The sequence below is a fragment of the Poromitra crassiceps genome (assembly GCF_964638095.1).
Source record: "Poromitra crassiceps genome assembly, chromosome: 2".
In the NCBI taxonomy this organism is placed as follows: Eukaryota; Metazoa; Chordata; class Actinopteri; order Beryciformes; family Melamphaidae; genus Poromitra; species Poromitra crassiceps.
Genome location: NC_139624.1, coordinates 61,885,848 through 61,905,533, shown reverse-complemented (window position 1 = coordinate 61,905,533; position 19,686 = coordinate 61,885,848). Strand labels below are relative to the sequence as shown.

The following is a 19,686-nucleotide window of genomic DNA, read 5'->3' as shown; positions in this document are numbered from 1 at the left end:
TGTGTGTGAGAGAGAAAGAGTGTGTGTGTCATGCAGCTGTAAGGTAAATGAAGGATGTAAACCAGCTAGTAAGCCATTCATTCATATTATTTAACGGTTGCTGTACACTGGAAGAACTCAAACGTCAGGTTGAAAAGATGAATGGTGCCACTGCCAGTTCTATGCAATTTAAAAATAAAAAAAAATTGTTTTTTCTAAGAAAGAAACTAATGTAGTTGTTTATTTGAAGAGATTTATCTTATTTTTTGGTGTATATTTACCATAAGCCTTTGAAAACACAAAAAAGGGTTCTTATCCGATTACTCGATTAATCGATGGATTATTCGGTAGAATACTCGATTACTAAAATAATCGATAGTTGCAGCACTAGTCTATGGTTCTGATAGCTTGCTCTATGACCTTTTTATTTTCCCCATACAATAGACCAGTGATACTCAACTTACGGCCCGGGGGCCAGATGCGGCCCATGACAGGGTGCAGAGTGGCCCCCCGACCATTTTCTAATAATTTCATGTTAGTTTTCATTGTGAATTGGAATCTAATTCACAATAAAAACTAATGCGAAATAAAGTTTGACTGAGCTCCAGCTAAATTGTCAAATACCACCGTCTGCTCACTACCCAGGCACTTATGTATGTACTTAACTAACTTAACCTAACTAACTATCTGGTGTGCACAACATTGTCAGACTAAACTCCGGCTGACACCCCAAAAACCTACAATCCGCTACAGAAAAATGTATATTGATTGTTTATTAACTGGCCCCTGGTGTCCTATCATTTCACGAAAGTGGCCCCCGGGCAAAGCAAGTTGAGTATCCCTGCAATAGACTATATTCACAGTGCGGCCATCTTTGAATGACATCACCCGCTGGTTGGGAAGGCAATCAGACTCTCATCCAAAACCTTGTCTGGACATGGAGCAGTAGACCAAAAGTTTGAGTTCTGTCACACCAATTTCGTTTGATCACATCGATAAATGGGCAGATGAATGTGTACAGGATTTAAAAAAAGGGCTAAAGCAACTGGATCGAGTCTTATATCAACGATAATCAAGGAAGCGCAGCCGATGGTCTAAATTGTAAACTGCAGTACACCCTCGCACCAAACTGATACATCCGGCGCTGCGGAGCAGTTGAACCCAAAATGACACAGCCGAAGAAGGCTGTGTTTGAGCTTAAACTTAGGCACTCCATGTTCAGACAAGGTTTTGGATGAGAGTCTTGTTGCCTTCCCAACCAGCGGGTGACGTCATTCCAAGATGGCCAAATACCAACACATTGGTAAATATATATATAGCCTATGCTGAGTGTGTGTTTGTTTATTTGTGTGTGTGTGTGCGCTTGCATGTCTTTACTTTGTAACTAGCGTGTAGGGCCCGGTCAAAATTGCTTGCACTGGGGCCCCTCATGACTACCCTACGCCACTAGTGATGAACACAACAAAGGTTTTGGTCGTGTGTTTGCGTTTCCTTCCAGTAAAACAACAGTCTCTATATAGACACAGTGGATAATAGGCCTATTTTGTGGGTGTGCATCTTGCTAACATGCAATACAGCACTTTACACGTGGGGCTAAAACTGGACATCAGGTAGAAGGAGCCAAGCCTTTCATAATGCACTGTTCATTTCTATAGAGACAGTCTATAGACAGTCTATAGACAGTCTATAGACAGAATGACTTATCATCAGGAGCAAAACAACCTTCAGAATGGCAGTCAGTGTTGCCAACTCTTTTTCAAGTAAAGTAGCTATTGGCTGCTCAGAAAGTCGCTAGATCAGAGGTTCTCAAATGTTTTTCAGCCAAGCACACCTTACAACCTAGTTCCTCATTGCGCGGCTCGCGAGACGCTGGCGGCTCTCGAAGCTTTAGTTGGCGGCTCTAAGAAATTGCATTTATTTTTATTTTATTTTTAGATTTTTTCCCCCCTGCTCTCCCCAAAATTTCAATAAACCTTTATGGCATATTACAATACAACAATACTGGTGTTGACAGTAATAGAAGGTGCCAAATCATTCATAACAATAAGCATTTTGCTTTTAGGAGTATTGTGCCAGCGTGCAGCGCTGTTCCAAAACGTGTCAACGTGTGTCGTTGCCTGGGAAACGCACATCCCATAATACAACTGTTCGCATCGCATCCCATAATAGTATGATGATACTTGGGATGCCATTGCGAACATAGATGTGAACAGGTTAGCTAAAACGTTAGCGTCGCCAGCGGCCCCCACCGTTGCGGTCGGGGTACGTTTCGAAATCCCTCCAGGCCTGAAAGATTTTCTAGGGGAAACTGGTGTGTGTGTGTGTGTGTGTGTGTGTGTGTGTGTGTGTGTGTGTGTGGGTGTGTGTGTGTGTGTGTGTGTGTGTGTGTGTGTGTGTGTGTGTGTGTGTGTGTGTGTGTGTGTGGAAAATAAAACACAAAAAAATGGTAGGCAGATGTGCTTGGTTGGGGTGGCTTTTGGTGTTTTGTGGTAAAAGTGGCTCTCCTATTGACTTTGTCCTGCCAGTGCGGCTCTCATCGAAGAAATAGTGAGGATCACTGTCTTACAAGATAGAAAATATACCGGGGACCCCCTCATTCTGATTTGTGATTTTGGGCTAAGCTTAATTGTTTCCACGGTAACGTGCTTGACTTTTAAATTGATAGGTTTGTTAGACTAGAATGTAATCCATGAACCATTTTAGATGTAAAGTATAAAATATTTTCATTGAACTATGAAGCTTTTTTTTTTTCCTGAAACTTTTCGCGGACCCCCTGGCAAAGTGCCCCGGACCCCCATTTGAGAACCACTGCGGTAGATGATGTCACACACTAATTTGCATATCAAATTATGCATGCCGTTGGGAGATATTAAGTGCTGACTCCGCACCAATTTATTGCCAAATGCACTGGATTCAACACATTAACGTTGCTTCCCATGGTCAGAAAAAGTCGCCAGATTTGTCGCTAGTCGCTTTTGAGAAATAAAGTCGTCAGGGGGTCTGACAAGTAGCTAAATATAGGGACAAAGTCGCCAAGTTGGCAAGACTGGGCACGGTTGTCAATAAGATGGTGGTGACTTATAAGTTTGAGAAACAGACTTATTTATGACTGGAAGGTTGCAAAATGGATTTCCCAGAACAGAAATATGAGGAAGTGATTGCGTAATGCGCTTCTCTCTGTCTGCAACTGCCCTTTGAGGCTCCCATGAGCAATGGCACTGAAACCACAAATGCTCCAGCTTCAGGAAATGTTAGGGATGGTGAACTCAGTCTTGTGCAATGTTTTTATATACTTTTGTATATTTGTTTATTTTCCCACCTGTTTTTAGGATTGTCAGGAGTCCATTGTTCATGCTGTATATTTTAATGATGTTCTCAGGGTGTATTCACACCTCTAGGTCGTTTGCTTTGTTCCGATTCAGGGGCTTAATTGATACAATTGTTGCATTTATGCCTTGGTTCGTTTGTGTTCACACAGCCACAAATCAAACGGTCCAAATAGTATTGCCAAACTTCCTGCATTGGCCAGCAGACACTCTGATAGGCTAATAGCCTCCCAGGATGGAAAAAATAATTCCCAGAGATTTTCTATAATGATTATAAGAATGCGTTTTGTTAGACCTACATTAGGCTATGTCGGGCGTGCGCCATGCGAGGAGAGAGAGAGAGAAAGAAAGAGGGAGGGATCGGGAGATTGCCTATTTAGGCTATCTATCGGGAATTTGGAGATAGAAGATCAAAGACCCTCGCAACGTCTGCTATTACTATCACGGAGACTTCAGACGATTACACATATGAACACCTGTCCTGTCAGGAATAAAATATTAATAAATAATTTAATAATAGCCTATGGACATTTCGAGGGAGACATGCAATCACTCTGATTGTCTGATTGAACCAGACATCTTATCACAAAGAAGGCTGGCTCTGATTACCACGACTTGTTTTCATTTATTTAATGGAGACCAGATAAGTTGATCGAGTTAAAACTGCTGATGTGATGATGTAAAAATCCCCCAGTTTATCCATGCAAACTGTTGATATCTGGGAGAGGTATGCTCTCAATTGTACAGCATTGTACTTTAGGATGTTACCTGAATGCAACACAGGTGATGACAGCCAATGACATGCACGGAAAACTGATGTGTGTGTGTGTCTCTGTCATTATCAATAAACAGCTCTGTGTGTGAAAGAACCACAGAGAGAGAGAAAGAGAAACTGCTCCACGTTTACATTTATTTCCTCGGTCTTGCTGCTACTCTGGGAGTGCATGCGAGAACTGCTGCATTAACCCACTCTGCTAACACAAACGCTAGTTTCACAATTGCCAAAGCAGGATCTGAATGATGTTGTTTTTAAACGATAAAAATGCTCGTTCTTCAGGCCATTACGCACAGCACAGCTGACTACGGCAGCTGGTTTATCCAAAAATGTGCAGTTTCCTGCAGTTGTGTCGGATCGAGGTTGGATCACGTTCTCACCACAAACGAACCGCACCAGAGTTCGTTTGGCCGAATCCGGCCCGCCAATCAAGTCCGACCGGCCCACGGATGAGTTCCCCAACATTTTTTTTTTTTAAGATTTTTTTTTTTTTTTTTTACAATTAAACCTCATTTACTTATTACACCCGACTGGTTGTTTTTCAGATGTGATCTAGCTAAAGTGAATTAAACAAGGCAGATCCACTATAAATGTTTTTCAGGAGATGCTGTGATGTAGCCACAAGAAAGGTGCAATATTATTGTTTTTCAGGAGATGGCGCTGTGATGTAGCTAATCAAGAAAGATGCATTATAAATGGTTTTTCAGGAGATGTGTGATGTTGCTAGCTAGGTTCTAAACAAGAAATATGGTTAAAATGTTTACAGTAGTTTTCCTTTCTTGCTGCACTACAATGTTAGAATGCTGTGAGATGTAGCTAAACACAAAAGATGCAATATTAATAGTTTTTCATGAGATACTCAGTATTTAATACTGTGCTAGGTTCTAAACAAGAAAGAATGTTTACAGTTGTTTTCCTTTCCTGATGCACTATAAATGTTTACAATGCTATAGTGTAGCTAAGGGATGACAGAATTGACCAAATTATATTTCAAATAGCTGACATGTGTTGTAGAATACTTAGATTTGTTTCAAATGTGTTTACTTTTGGGGCTTTAACACAGCTTTTGTTGCACAGAAATTAAGCACTTTTAAATTAAAATTAAGTAGGCCTGGGCGATATAGCAATTTTTTTTATCACAATATGTTTTCTTATATCGATCGATGTCGATATTTATCACGATATAAATTTATCAATAATACTAATTGCACATAAAAAGCACATGAAGAATTTTAGGGGCACAATTAAAATTAAATGCAGAGCGATATAGAATGTATTCGATATGACTCTATTAATCTCTGACCGGTTACAATTAAGTTGAATTCAATTCAAAGTATTCTCATGAGAGAGGCTCAATGCAGCTCATTGGCTATTGTTGTCATTAAATGATAACCCTTTATTTAGTCATCTGTTTGTCCATACTTTTCACTTATGGCTTTTTAATGTAACTTGATCCATTTGCATTTTCAGCTTATTATAATTGTTCTATGCTTGTTACTTGTTTTCCCTTATACCACTGGTCTTTGGTGTGCTTATTCTGTTGTGTGTATTGCATTACCGTATTTCCCCAAATAGTAGCCCGGGCGTTTAATACGCAAAATCGATTTGGACCCCAGGCGTTTAAAAGAACCAGGCGGCTATTTGCTGCAGGCGTTTATTTATTTTTGCACCGACCTGCACCAGGCCATTATTCGGTGACAGTTCCTGTCCAGCATGTTTTTTAGTGCAAAGGTCCTCACTCCCATCAACTGCCACCGTCAGCCCACACACCTTGGAGGATACCAAAAATCAGCAATCAGCCGTGGCTACCTACCCTGTAGCCTACACACACACACACACACACACACACACACACACACACACACACACACACACACACACACACACAGCACTGCAACAATGCACTTGCAAATAAGATGACGTTGACGGACGCAATTCTATCAACACCAGCAAATAGGCTATGACCAGTCTGAACATAGCCACATCCCAAACACAACACTACACACAACTTGCAAAAACACTACACACACCACGGCGGGTGCTGATTAAACATAGTCACACACAATCATTACGCACGTAATCGGTAAATATAACACAATTTCAGTCTTACCATTGACGTGTCTATTTCCAATAGCCCCTATCTCTTGAACTCATCTGGGACTTCAGTTCAAGTGAAGACCGCGGTAGCCGTTGTCAACAGAACTCTTTACATAATCCAAACATCGTGGAAATGCTTCCATGCCATCAATTTCCCTGCATTGCTTTTGGTAACGTAAGTTGAGCTCCCTCGATTAGCGTGTTTCTCCGTGCTGTTTCATGTATTGCGCAACGCTGGTGTTGCCTTCAAGTGCTGTCAGCAACGTAGTAATTTCGGGGTTACCTTAAGATAATGCAAATAATGGCCCCGGCGTTCACTCGGACCGGCGTTTAATACGCAAAATGGGGTCAAACCCCCGGCGGCTATTAGGTCCCCGGCCGCAATTTGCTGCCGGGCTACTATTTGGGGAAATACGGTATGTTGTTTTAATGCAATGAACGTCTTGGTCCAAGGCTAGGTGTTGATTATGCAGCTATAGTTAGCTGCTGTTGGTTTGATAAAGGAAGCAAAGACTGTTTAAACCATAGATGTGTAATGTTATTCGGATAGCTGCTATAGATGGTCTAAGCATAACGTTAGCAAGATTGTCAAGTATGAAGATATTAACGTTAGCGCGTAAGCTAACGTTAGCGTTAGCTAACGCGATGTAGATGCTAATTTGATACCATTCATGACAGCCAGCTACCGCTACCCATAACCAGAACTACTGTCTGCTGCAGCTTTATCTCCCGTGTACAAATCCACGGCCTGACATATTTTAATTCTCAGAGTAGTAAGTAGTAAGAGCCGACTGCGAGGCTCTGATCAGAGAAAGGGATTCTTCCGCAAACGCGTGCATCACATGGTTTATTTTCCATTGATGCCATTGGTTCCACTCAGTGTTGCCTTCAAATACCCCCCAAAAACGACACGTTATTCACAATAAGCATTGCTGTGCTAAGCTGCGGTCATGTTTCTGAGGGGTTTTGAACGCAACACTGAAAATATTTTATCGAAATTACAGCTCATAAATTTATCATCGTTATCGTGGCCGTTTTTTTCCGTGAACATTTTCGACATCGTTTTATCTCCCAGCCCTAAAATTAAGCTACTTTTGCAATGTAGTGAAATAAAAGTTTCGAAAATGCAAGGGCATGGGAAGGGCGCGGCAGCACCCCCTGGTGGCAAGAGATGGGATTTTTCGAAATTGTTGGATTTGGCTGTCTTGTGTTTATACCACCAACAAAATGCATAAAAACTATTTGTGCTTCCCAGCTCTAATCTTATTTCATACGCGCTCTCTTCAAAAGTGTTTGATTTTCATCATAATTTGGTTTTCCATAATAACCAAACTGAAACGTAGGGGTTAGTTTCGTATAAAAACTACATACCTCGTGGAAGCTCGTGACATGTCGCCGGTCTTCAGCTGTGCCGGTAGAGAAAGTGACGACATTTAGGCGACAGTGTATGTAGTCTTTCTGATTTATAACTTCTAGTGCAACAGTTTGGCGACAAACTGCGACTTTCTTGACAAAGTTACATTTTAAATTGACAAAATTAGCGTTGGCACCCCGTGGCACAATTCAAAAAAGTAACCTTATTCTCCGTCCACCGCCATTCATATTTTTCGCAGCGCTGGTACAGGGAGAAAGCAGGAAGTGATGTTTCACTTTGGCTCTCTATTCCTCTGGCACTCCTTTTGCAGTCATGGATCGCATATAGACGGTTTTCACAGAATTGTCAGTCCTGCCCTGCTTCTCTTCCCCCCCCTTTCCTGTCCATAGCAAACACTGCAAAAGGAAGTGAGCTGCGGTTCAGTTTAGAATGTTTTTGTTGTCAAGTTAAAACCGTCTATAGTCTACTTTTTTTTTTTTACTTTCATTGCCTTTCCCCTTTTTATTGCTGTGACGGCACACAGGAGGAATACTATAACGTTAGTTGTTTTTTGGAAGGGAACGCGCACAGGCGAAGTACAGTAAACAACTTTTTTTTCTTTCTTTCCCATTCCTTTGATTCCACTGCTGTATTGGATTATATGCTTTGGTTAACGTATTTCTGATAGCATAACTTCAATCTGGAGCTGCTTTCCCCTCAATCCTCCTATCATGTGTTTTTTATGAATAAGGTGAGATTCCCGTCTTCCCGCGGGTTGCCCTTTTAAACAGACGTTGATTCGGGGCTGATGCTACCTCGCGTAACAAAATGAGACCCGCACCTGCAATTTTTTAAAATGTGCGCGACTGCCTCAATTACTTTGTAACAAAATGACACGCCATTGCGTCCTTGTGACTTTTAACTCATTGAGTGCCAGCCACTTTTGGAGAACGGACGCTCCCAGTGCCAGAGTTTCAGAGCTTTTTTCAGTGATTTCTCGAGGCCCACAGAATATTGTGTGATATTACTATGTAAACAATGAACACGCAAAAAGAACGATGAGACTCTTTTCTATCATCAGCAAAAACAGGTTTATTGATATCATTTTCCGTTCTTTCGTTATCAGCCGGAGAAGATAGCTTGATTTAACAAAAAAGAGCAGTTTTTTTCTAGAAGCTGAGATAATGGCCCTTTTGTGAAATTAAACATTTCAAACACATCACTGACTCTGAAGCTAATTTTCTGATGTAGTCACACCTCAAAAATAATTTCCTTCAATAAAACAGTGAAGGCCAGGGAATTTTGTTTGGCAGAATAATATTTTTAGCTGCAACCAGCAGCGCTGGCCCCTGCGTGCGCTGCTGGTTGCAGCTTCTTGCTGGTCTTTGCTGCTGGTGGGCATCGGATATTCTGGCTTGCGTTTGCCAACCCTGTCCTGCTGCCTGGGTCTGTCTGGGTCAGTGTTGTGTGCTGCTCTGCGTGCCTTTCCGTTTCCCCAACGACTTATTCTCTGTTTTTCTCTGCCTTTCTGTTAACCTGGAGAGCACTGTCGCCACCTAAGGGTTCTGTAAAATAGGTTATAGACCTCCAATAGCTACAATAGTTGTACCAGAGATGTATCAGGGATTGATCCACGTCCCACCGTCAAAAAACGCAATTGACGACAATCGTCGTCTTTGGCACTCTACGTCAGTATTTGAATTGACGACAGCTGTCGTGATTGGCACTCAATGAGTTAAAGGTATACTATGCAACTCATTAAAACATAATTTTTAAAAATCTTTATAGAAAAGTTTCCCCTCAAAAACATCAATTCGGTCCCACTAAAAATACTGTGGCAGTGTGTTTGTGGTCAGACGATCTTGGTGCTGTTTACATTTTTGTTTGGCTGTGGTCAGGACGGTACATCCCAGGCAGGTACATCCCACGTGGGATGTATAGCGAGTCGCGACCAGCCAATAACATCACTAAGATGTTCCGAGACTGGATCCCTCAGAAGAGCGGACTAAAACCAGGAAATGGAGCTTCATACCAGATCATTTTTTGAGCTGTTTGGAGCTCATACCTCGATGGTTTGGAGGTATGCATGTTTATTTGTGCCTTTATAACATAACCTGCTGTGAAACTATCAGAAAAAAAGTTTAATCCCTGCGTTTTAACGGTTTAGTGGAGCTCTCTCTCCACATAAACACAGCCTCGCTCGACCACATAAACACAGAACAGCAAAACAATGTCATATCCCTAAAATACACACAGGGCGCAAAGTCTCTCTACATAAATTCACTGCCATACTATTATATGGGCCAGAAGTGATCATTTTGAGGCGAAACTTTTGTATATTATATTATTATTATTTTTATTAACACGTTCACTGCCGTGGACGAGATATCTCGTCAAGCAGAAACCAACGGTTGACTGCCGTGGACGAGATATCTCGTCCAAAATTTTTTTTTTTTTTTTTTTGACGGTGGGACGTCGATCAACCCCTTTTACATCTCCTATTAAAATATGGGAGGTATTGAATGTGTATAATCTATTTTACCGACCCACTAAGTGGCGACAGTGCTCTCCAGACGAGAGAAAGCCAAGAAAAAACAGCCGCGTGAGGAAGCCATTCTCATGAAAATGGATTGGCGAAAACGCTTTCGCTTTCGCGCAGGGAGCTGGCGGTGGGGGATTGCAAATTTGCATAATAGATTATGGGTGCAACACACTTTGAAACACGCAGCATAAATAAGACCAGAATCGCAAAAGCTTCATCAAAGCTCTCAACCGAAACACCAAGAAACGAGCGAGCCCATCCAGACTCGCCCGACGAGGGGCAGCCAGGCAGCACAGACAGCAACTCGCTTGTCACACACCCGCTGCAGCCACGGAGGGAAGAGGAGAACACACACGGAGGGAGGAGTTTGAAGGAGAGGGGGGTTTCCTGCTGTTATGGAGGAAATTACTGTTCAAAACTATTGTTTAGATGTCTGACGTCTTACTGATGCCAAAAATAAATGGTTAAAGTGACTGTTCTATCGAATTTCACAAAAAGCCATTTATATCAGCTTGAATTTTCAGACGCTGAAACCATGCTGTATTCAACTGCTAATGCCTACATAACTACTAACTCTACAAACTAACTCTTTTAGACAGAGAAAGCACATTCTATTAGTTCTTTTGAGATATTTTGTGTTCACAAAATACTAGCAGAAAATAATCCTCGGCTCTTGAAAGATGAGCCAGAATCCTCAAAAAAAAAACTTGGCAGAAGCTACCTACAGTAAAAAAAAAACTGGTGGCAGTGAATGTGTTAAATAGTTTCAACAGGAGGCGAGGCGTAACCATGCCGCAACGATTGCGGCTTTCACAGGCTGTGTAAAAGGGGCTATATAGAGAGAGAAAGAGAGAGAGAGACCTAGAGGCAGTGAGAAACTGTCTGTATGTGTCTGTTTGCTACTCACTTGCTACTCTACAAACTAACTCTTTTAGACAGAGAAAGCACACATTCTATTAGTTCTTTTGAGATATTTTGTGTTCACAAAATACTAGCAGAAAATAATCCTCGGCTCTTGAAAGATGAGCCAGAATCCTCAAAAAAAAACTTGGCAGAAGCTACCTACAGTAAAAAAAAAACTGGTGGCAGTGAATGTGTTAAATAGTTTCAACAGGAGGCGAGGCGTAACCATGCTGCAACGATTGCGGCTTTCACAGGCTGTGTAAAAGGGGCTATATAGAGAGAGAGAGAAAGAGAGAGAGAGACCTAGAGGCAGTGAGAAACTGTCTGTATGTGTCTGTTTGCTACTCACCCCTTTGTGTGTGGGGCAGTCTGTGCCAAGGTGACTGGTTGAAGAACCTGAGGTGGGCGTGTCTTGCTCCTCCCGGGGGCTCATGGGATCAGTAGTCCTATCTGCAGTCCGTTCTATGAGATTTGAAGTTCTGTGTCGCAGCACGAAGGCCGAGCCCTCGGCCCCACTCGCCTCTCCTCCGTCCAGCTTGAAATGCTGGACCGGACACCACCCAAAACTGGACTGGACTCGGATGGGCCACACAGAAACCTCAGCAGATGGGTGACAAAACTCAGAGGAGACGCAAGCTGATCGGACTGGAGCGGAACGTGCAGAAGTTGAGCCTGGTGGGAGAGACAGAGAGGAGAGACAGGCAGAAGTGAGGTAGAAGGAGAGGAACAGACAGAGGGGAGAATGGAGAGAAGAAAAAAATCAGTCATTAAGTGCCTCTCAGCTAAACACCATCAGCTAAAGGCCTAAGAAGTATCGTACCTCAAAAAGTTAGCTATGGATTGGTATCAAGGCCTTAAAATACTGCATTTAGTAACACCAGCAACCAATTATGAGCAGCCAACTGGCTATCATGGTGAGTTGCTTAGCGACTAGGGGTGTCAAGGACAGGAACAAGAGATTTCACACAGGAAGTAGTGCTGAGAACTGTAAATGTATTTCTTTTTCCCTCATCTCTCTCCGTTGGCTTCACTTCTTCTCTACCCAATAATTTAAAGGGGGCCGGGGGCATAAGCATTTAGGCTAATTGCAATGTTCAAGATTTAGTGCAGGGGAGCAGGATGGGCAAATTAACACGAGCAAAAAGCCAATTGATAATACACTACTAGTAAGTTAGATTATATCAGCCACTTTGGCACATAACAAACCATTATTTGCAGTTACTGATTGAAATAGTGAAAGTGGCTGGTAAAAAAAAAAAAAACATTGTTTCTTGTCCAGCACACAAATATATGAAATTACACTTGACTGAAAAGATCAGGAATAGACTGAATGGTGGGACCACTTCAATACTACCGACTCAGACACACATGGTTTTAAAAATTGGAAAGACAGCTCATCTTAGCTACAGCAGTAAAAGCTAGTACATGTTATTACTAACTTGTGAGGACCTTCCATTACCTACATTCTGTCCCAAACCTTCAACAGCAACCCCTTATCATAAACTAGCCCTGTAGAAGGGAGAGCTATTAAATGTCCTCAGTTAATAGAATTTAGCTATCATCTGTCCATCTCTGTGAAGACATTTAGCCCTCATAAGGATACAAGAGCACACACACACTTAATTAGCGTTCGTTATAAATGCAGCGAGGTTTTCAAATTAACTGTTGTATTGTTCCAAAATTTATGTTGAGATTGTAGGTTTGCAGGAACATAAAATGCCATGTTTTAGAAATCTATTTGCCGAAGTTTTGTTTCAAATTTATGTTAACACATTCACTGCCAGCCGTTTTTCAAAACTGTAGTTAGCTTCTGCCAGAGTTTTTTTTTTGAGGATTCTGGCTCATTTTCAAGAACCGAGGATTCGTTTCTGTTAGGATTTTGTGAACACACAATATCTCAAAAGAACTAATAGAATGTGTGCTTTCTCTGTCTAAAAGAGTTAGTTTGTAGAGTTAGTAGTTATGTAAGCATTAGCAGTTGAATACAGCATGGTTTCAGCGTCAGAAAATTTATTCTGAGATAAACGGCTTTTTGTGAAATTCGATAGAACAGTCACTTTAACCATTCATTTTTGGCATCAGTAAGACGTCAGACATCTAAACAATAGTTTTGAACAGTAATTTCCTCCATAACAGCAGGAAACACCCCTCTCCTTCAAACTCCTCCCTCCGTGTGTGTTCTTCTTGGCTGCAGCGGGTGTGTCACAAGCTCGTTTCTGTTGCTGCTGTAACCTCGCGTCACCAGGCTCACTGCTTTGCTGCTGCTGTGCCTGTCTGCTGATGGCCGCTCGGCAAGTCTGGATGGATGGGCTCGCTCGTTTCTTGGGGTTCTGAGAGCTTTGATGAAGCTTTTGCGATTCTGGTCTTATTTATGCTGCGTGTTTCAAAGTGTGTTCCACCCGTAATCTATTATGCAAATTTGCAAAACCCCACCGCCAGCTCCCAAGCGCGAAAGCGTTTTCGCCAATCCATTTTCATGAGAATGGCTTCCTCACACTGCTTTTTGCTTGCCTTCCTCTAGAATGGAGAGCACTGTCGCCACTTAGTGGGTCGGTGGAATGGGTTGTACACGTTCGGTAGCTCCAATATTTTTATAGGAGACGTGGGGGGCATTGATCCACGTAGCACCGTCAAAAAATTTTTTTTTTTTTTTTTGACGTCTCAACCCGTCATTGGCAGTCAACCGTTGGAATTTTTTTGACGAGTCAACTCGCCATTGGCAGTGAACGTGTTAAGACATATACAAGTCCATTCCGATCAGTGTGTTTTTACATCAGCTGTATGTGTTCCAAATGCACACTCTTGCACTGCAGCAGCACATTCATATTGGCATGTCTTGCAGCTCTGCAATCTCTCTCTCTCTCTCTCTCTCATACACACTTCCAGTGGGGCCAAGTCAAGGTGAACATGCCCCCAAGCCCCGGACCACTTCATTTAAACCATCCCCCTCTGCTACCATCACACGCACGCACGCGCACCCGCACCGGCACCCACACCCACACCCACACCCACACCCACACCCACACCCACACCCACACCCACACCCACACTCACACACACCCACACCCACACCCACACCCACACCCACACACACCCACACCCACACCCACCCACACACACACACACACACACTCACACACGCACGGCTCGTTTCCACCACATAACAGCACAGTATGGCTCTACTCTTACTGGCCTTACTCATATCGACCTGATAGACCAGGGGTCACTAATAGGCGGACCGCGGTCCGAATCCGGACCGAGACGCCGTCCCTATGTGGACCCAGACCTATAAGCTGTTATTATATTGAGATTTTTCTTCAATGTTGCAGTGTTTTGTATTTTTAAATGGCGCAGCTTTTCTGGCTATTCTAGCATTTACGGTACTGGTCTGGAGTCGCACATGACGCTACTCGGCCAATGAAATTTTCTATCTACACGGCTCTGATTCCAGCCATTCCAAAATTCCTCATGCGGGTCCGCTCTGCTTGTCACAGCTGGTGTCAGTGAGCAGCGATACACAACACGAGGGAGAAAAAACCGAGACACATAGGTGAGAAGTACAGTACAGTATGGCGTGTTCTAAAAAGAGAAACCGAGTTTTTAATAAAGATTGGACAGATTTGTACATGTTTATCCTCCCCACGGGCAGTTCAAAGCCTGTCTGTCTGATCTGCTGCGAGACCATTGCACCTATAAAAGCGGCACTGTGAAACGCCACTATCAAACGAAGCACTGAATCATTTGAGAAAACATATCCGCTCCATCCGTGTGTGTGTCTGTGTCTGTGCATCTGTCTCTGTCTCTGTCTCTGTCTCTGTCTCTGTCTCTGTCTCTGTGGCTGGCTGGTCTCCCTCCCTCCCCGTACAACTACTGTCCCCAGGCTGCAAAAGTATGACTTCTTAGACAGCTAGTCATTTACTCTCAGAACAGAAGAGGAGTAAGCTGTTCAATTGTTCAAATATTTTGAGATAAGACTGCAAAAACCAGAAAAAGGGAAACTCAAGCTGCTACTTTAATTTCATTTTTCTTAAGCACTTTATTTTAAGATGCACATTTTCAAAAGCTTTCTGCTATATGTGTTTTTTTTTAATGTAGCCCTTATTTTACTTGAAAATAAGAATTATTTAGCCTATTATTTGAGTATTTTAAAATCCCTACAGTTAAACGTGAAAACTGAAAATAAACATTGTTGAAATTAATTAGTTGTTCTTTGTTGCTGACTACATAAAGACATTGATACAACTATTAGGGTACTTCTATGGCACTGAATCGTAACGCAGGTTAGACATTATGATGTTGCGGACCTTTGCTTGAGGAAATTTTCTCGAACTGGACCTCTCTGAATTCTAATTGAATACCCCTGTGATAGACTGTCTGATTCCACCGCAAGTTTACTTGCCTCCGCCCACAACTGGTCGTCATAGCGACCGCATATCTTCCCTCCGCCTTCCATTTGTATAATGTTAAATGAACACACGGACATTTTAACAAACTGTAGATGGAAAATGAATGGCAGATTAAATCCTTTGGTTGTATGTTGAATGCAGGAGAGGACGTGACTTTAGCCAGCGTGACTTTGGTGCTCAGTTAGTAGTACTAGTAACTGTGACCATACCAGGAAGTAGGCTATAACATATATTATATAACGTTAAAGTTAAATCCATACACATAACTTTTAATACTGGTGCCTCTATATGACCTACATGGGCAAAATGAGACCATCGGCTAGGAGAATGGATATCAATTTGTTGTTATTTACATGGATGCGCTGCACGGGGGACGGGGGTTACTACTAGGGGTGGGAATCACCAGATGCCCACGATACGATACTAAAATGATACTTGAGTCACGATACGATAGTATTGCGATATTGCAATATTGTCGATATTGCGATATATTGAATATTGCGATATATTGAATATTGCGATATTTCGATATATTGTCTAACTCCTTTTACTACCTTTACCTTGACCTCACCGGAAGTAAAACATGCAGTGTTTTTTGGTTTTGTTTTGTTTTTGCCCCACATGTAGGCTACATTATTAAGCTTCTCTGGACTCAATATGCCACTGCAGGCGCGGACTGCAACATCGGGCACTTTGGACAGATGCCCAGTGGCCTGGCATGGCCTGCAAAAAAAAATATATACCGTAAATTCCGGACTATAAGCCGCGGCTTTTTTCCCGTTTTTTGGCCTTTTTTGGCCCCTGCGGCTTATATAACGGTGCGGCTTATCTATGGATTTTTTCAAAAAAAAAAAAAAAAAAAAAAAAAAATCTCTCTTTTTTAGCACTCTTTCTAACTATAAATCCACTTCTGTTTTAATTTCCTCTCTTGCCCTCTTTTCACCACACCGCGGACACTGTGTACACTGTAAAAAACAACACAGGTGGTGTTGTGTTATGTTGTTTTGTTGAAATGTTAATAAATGGGAGCTTCCTCAAACAGCCATCTCTTTCCCGACAATCCCCTCTGTGCATGAACCCTTACATATGGTAATTAAACATTAAAACACAATAAAAAAAAATAAAAAAAACATTAAAACACCCGCGGCTTATAGTCCGGTGCGGCTTATATATGTAAAAAACAGTCAACTTTGCAGGTGCGGCTTATACTCCGGTGCGGCTTATAGTGCGGAATTTACGGTATATATTATTATTTTTTTATATCGATACTTGGCGTCCAAATATCGATACAATATCGTCAGGCAAAATATCGCGATACCATGGTGTATCGATTTTTCCCCCACCCCTAGTTACTACGCTACGGGGAGAAGAGGAGACCAGCCCGGCCACTCAACCAGGAAAGGCTGCGGCTCCGCTAAACCACAAACTGAAAGGAGGAGCGGCCCAGGGAGGAGTGGGCTCTGGGGACCTTCAGCAGGAGGTGCGTGGCCGAGCGGGTGTTGTACGTGGGGGGCGAGCGTAATTGCAGTAGGTGTGTTAGGTAGGGGGGAGTGAGGCCTAGAAGTGTTTTGTAAATAAGCGTCAGCCAGCGAATGTCTCATCTGATTTTGAGGGAGGGCCAGTTTACCAGGGAGTATAGTTCGCAGTGGTGTGTCCTATACAGTGTTGGGCAAGTTACTTTCAAAATGTAATATACTACTTATTACTAGTTACTTTCATTTGAAAGTAATAAGTTACTTTACAATATTACTTTCTGTGTAGAGTAACTTGTTACTTATTACACTACTTTTGCATTACTTTTACCAAAACAACAGCAGCAGCAGAATGACATCGCCCCCCCGGAACATCCCGAAAAATAATTTCAACCGCCTTGAAGTCAGTGTAAACCGTCCAAAATTCTAAATGTTATTCTTTTCCTTTGTTATTGTCATCTATAGTGGTTATTTGCCTAAAAACACACAGTTTGATTAGGAAATGATTGTATCTTTTTTAAATATGTGCTTTGATTTAATAAAATGTAACTCAATTTGTAACTTGAGTTACTTGACAAAGTAACTGGTATAATATTACTGATTTTTTTTAATTTATCCTTTATTTAACCAGGTTAAAAACCCATTGAGATCAATGATCTCTTTCACAAAGGAGAAATCCTATAAGTAATGAGTTATATTACTGAGTTACTGCTAAAAGTAATATATTACATGTAATATGTTACTTTTGTAATGAGTTACCCCCAACACTGGTCCTATAGGGGGCATCTGTGGCAAAGCGGATGGCAGAATGGTACAGGGCATCTAGGTGGTCGAGAGCTCCCTTACACGTTGAGCGGAAGATAACATCGCCATAGTCAAACAATGGGAGGACAGTCATCTGGACGAGGGTGAGCTTGGCGGACCTTGTGAAGGAGGAGCGATTCCTATAAAGAAAGCTAAGTCTGCCTGGAGCTTAGTGAGATGTTCTGAGAAGGACAGGTTGTTATCAATCCAAACTCCCAGGTATTTGTAGGAGGTGACTAGCTCAAGGTTACGGCCATCGGCGGTCATGATAGTGCCCTTTTGGCAGGCGCCGTTATGGCCAAACCACATGACCTTGGTTTTGCTAGTGTTCAGGACAAGGCTAAGGGCAGAGAAGCCTGCTTGAATTCCCTGAAAGCTCTCTTGGAGAGTTTTCTGGACAGCATCTGGGGAAGGGCCGGCAGCGTATAAGACTGTGTCGTCTGCACAAGACATAAAACTATTGGAAATAACAGAAGAGAATGTAAGTCCCACAAACTGGTATCCAGCATTGACAGTAGTATAGACATAGAAAACACGATTCTGCCTGACCAATCAGTCGTCTGCAGTGTTTTCACATCACCGTATGGTACCGGGTTCACAGCCCTGGAACCCCGACAAAGCAGGGACTAAAACTAGCACGACTCAACCTGGGCAGTCGAGGTTTTGACCGGTGGAATGAGACAAAAAAGCTAGTCGAGCGACTCGAGCCGGCCGGGGCCGCACTAATACCCGTGGTGGAAAATGGGCCATTACTTTCCCTCTATACAGGCCAGTACGCTTATATATGACTCATAACTAGAACTACCCCATAAACCAAGGGTTGCCAAACTTTAGCCAATTTCACACATTCTGGAATCATCTTGGGACCCACCCAGTGGTGTCCCGCGACCCCCCAGGGGTCCCGAGTCCCGACCCCCACTTTGGGAACCACTGCCATAAACGACAACTAACAGGTAAGAGGCCCACCCATATAAGCCACTCAAATAACAATGACTTGTTGTGAGGCAACACCAGTCTCTTGTTTGTGAACTTATTCCATGTCAAGGTAGGGAAATTGCCACCATCCAAATACTGGTAAATATTTGGCTGCAATTACTCATCTAGCAAGTGCTGAAGCTAGGCCATCCAGCATTTTTAGATCTATTCTACTGTAAAATCTTCACGGGTCCAAAATGATGGACTAAATGCACTAAATGAAAATAAATAAATAAGAAGAAGAAGAAATTAACTGCTCATGAACTGAACTGCTCATTTTTTGGGACTGTGAACTTAGTTCAAAGTTCAAAATTCAAAATTGTGAACTATGAACGTTAACTACCGTAGTTCATTTTAATGTGTGTGAGCTGAACTTTGAGCTAGCTCTTGTGTAGTGTGAACTTGCACACCACTGCTAATTAGATACTCTCTAGTACGGTGTGCAATATGTCATCATGGTTTATGAGAGAGATGTTATTCTGTTTTGCAATCATTACTTGTTATTTTCGCTGACTGTTTATGCTTATTGTCATCTGTTTTGTTTAATGCTTTGGCAATGGCAATGTTTACTGATGTTAAACCAGGCTAATAAAGCTCTTAGAATTGAAATGGCATCGAGTATGAGAGAGCGAGTATGTGGAGAGAGAGAGGGTGTGTGTGTGTGTGTGTGTGTCTGTGTGTGTGTGTTTGAGAAAGTATGTACCTGTATTGTTTGTGTGTGTGTGTGTGTGTGTGTGTGTGTGTGTGTGTGTGTGTGTGTGTGTGTGTGTGTGTGTGTGTGTGTGTGCGTGTTTGAGAAAGTATGTACCTGTATTGTTTGTGTGTGTGTGTGAGAGAGAGAGAGAGAGAGAGAGAGAGAGAGAGAGAGAGAGAGAGAGAGAGAGAATACATGTATACAGTATTATGTGTTGTTTTTCAGTGGAAGATACACACCTCCAGGAGAAACATCAACACACAGATGGTGGTGGTGACAGAACATGACAAGACAGAAAGAGAGAAGATAGGTTGCAAAAGAAAGAATAAAAAAGGAGAGACGTAAAAGAAAGGGAACAC

The 19,686-nt window shown here is 42.3% G+C and overlaps 1 protein-coding gene across 1 annotated transcript in view; it reads right to left on the bottom strand.

Annotated features, from left to right (window-relative positions):
* The window catches only part of LOC310797806 (adiponectin receptor protein 2-like), a 130,871-nt gene that overhangs the window by 73,181 nt on the left and 38,004 nt on the right, over positions 1 to 19,686 (bottom strand). Inside the window, exon 2 of the mRNA XM_083660241.1 lies at positions 11,326 to 11,648. Coding sequence (XP_083516367.1) covers positions 11,326 to 11,409 — 84 coding nt within the window. The 5' untranslated portion in view covers positions 11,410 to 11,648. The remainder of the gene's footprint in view (positions 1 to 11,325; positions 11,649 to 19,686) is intronic.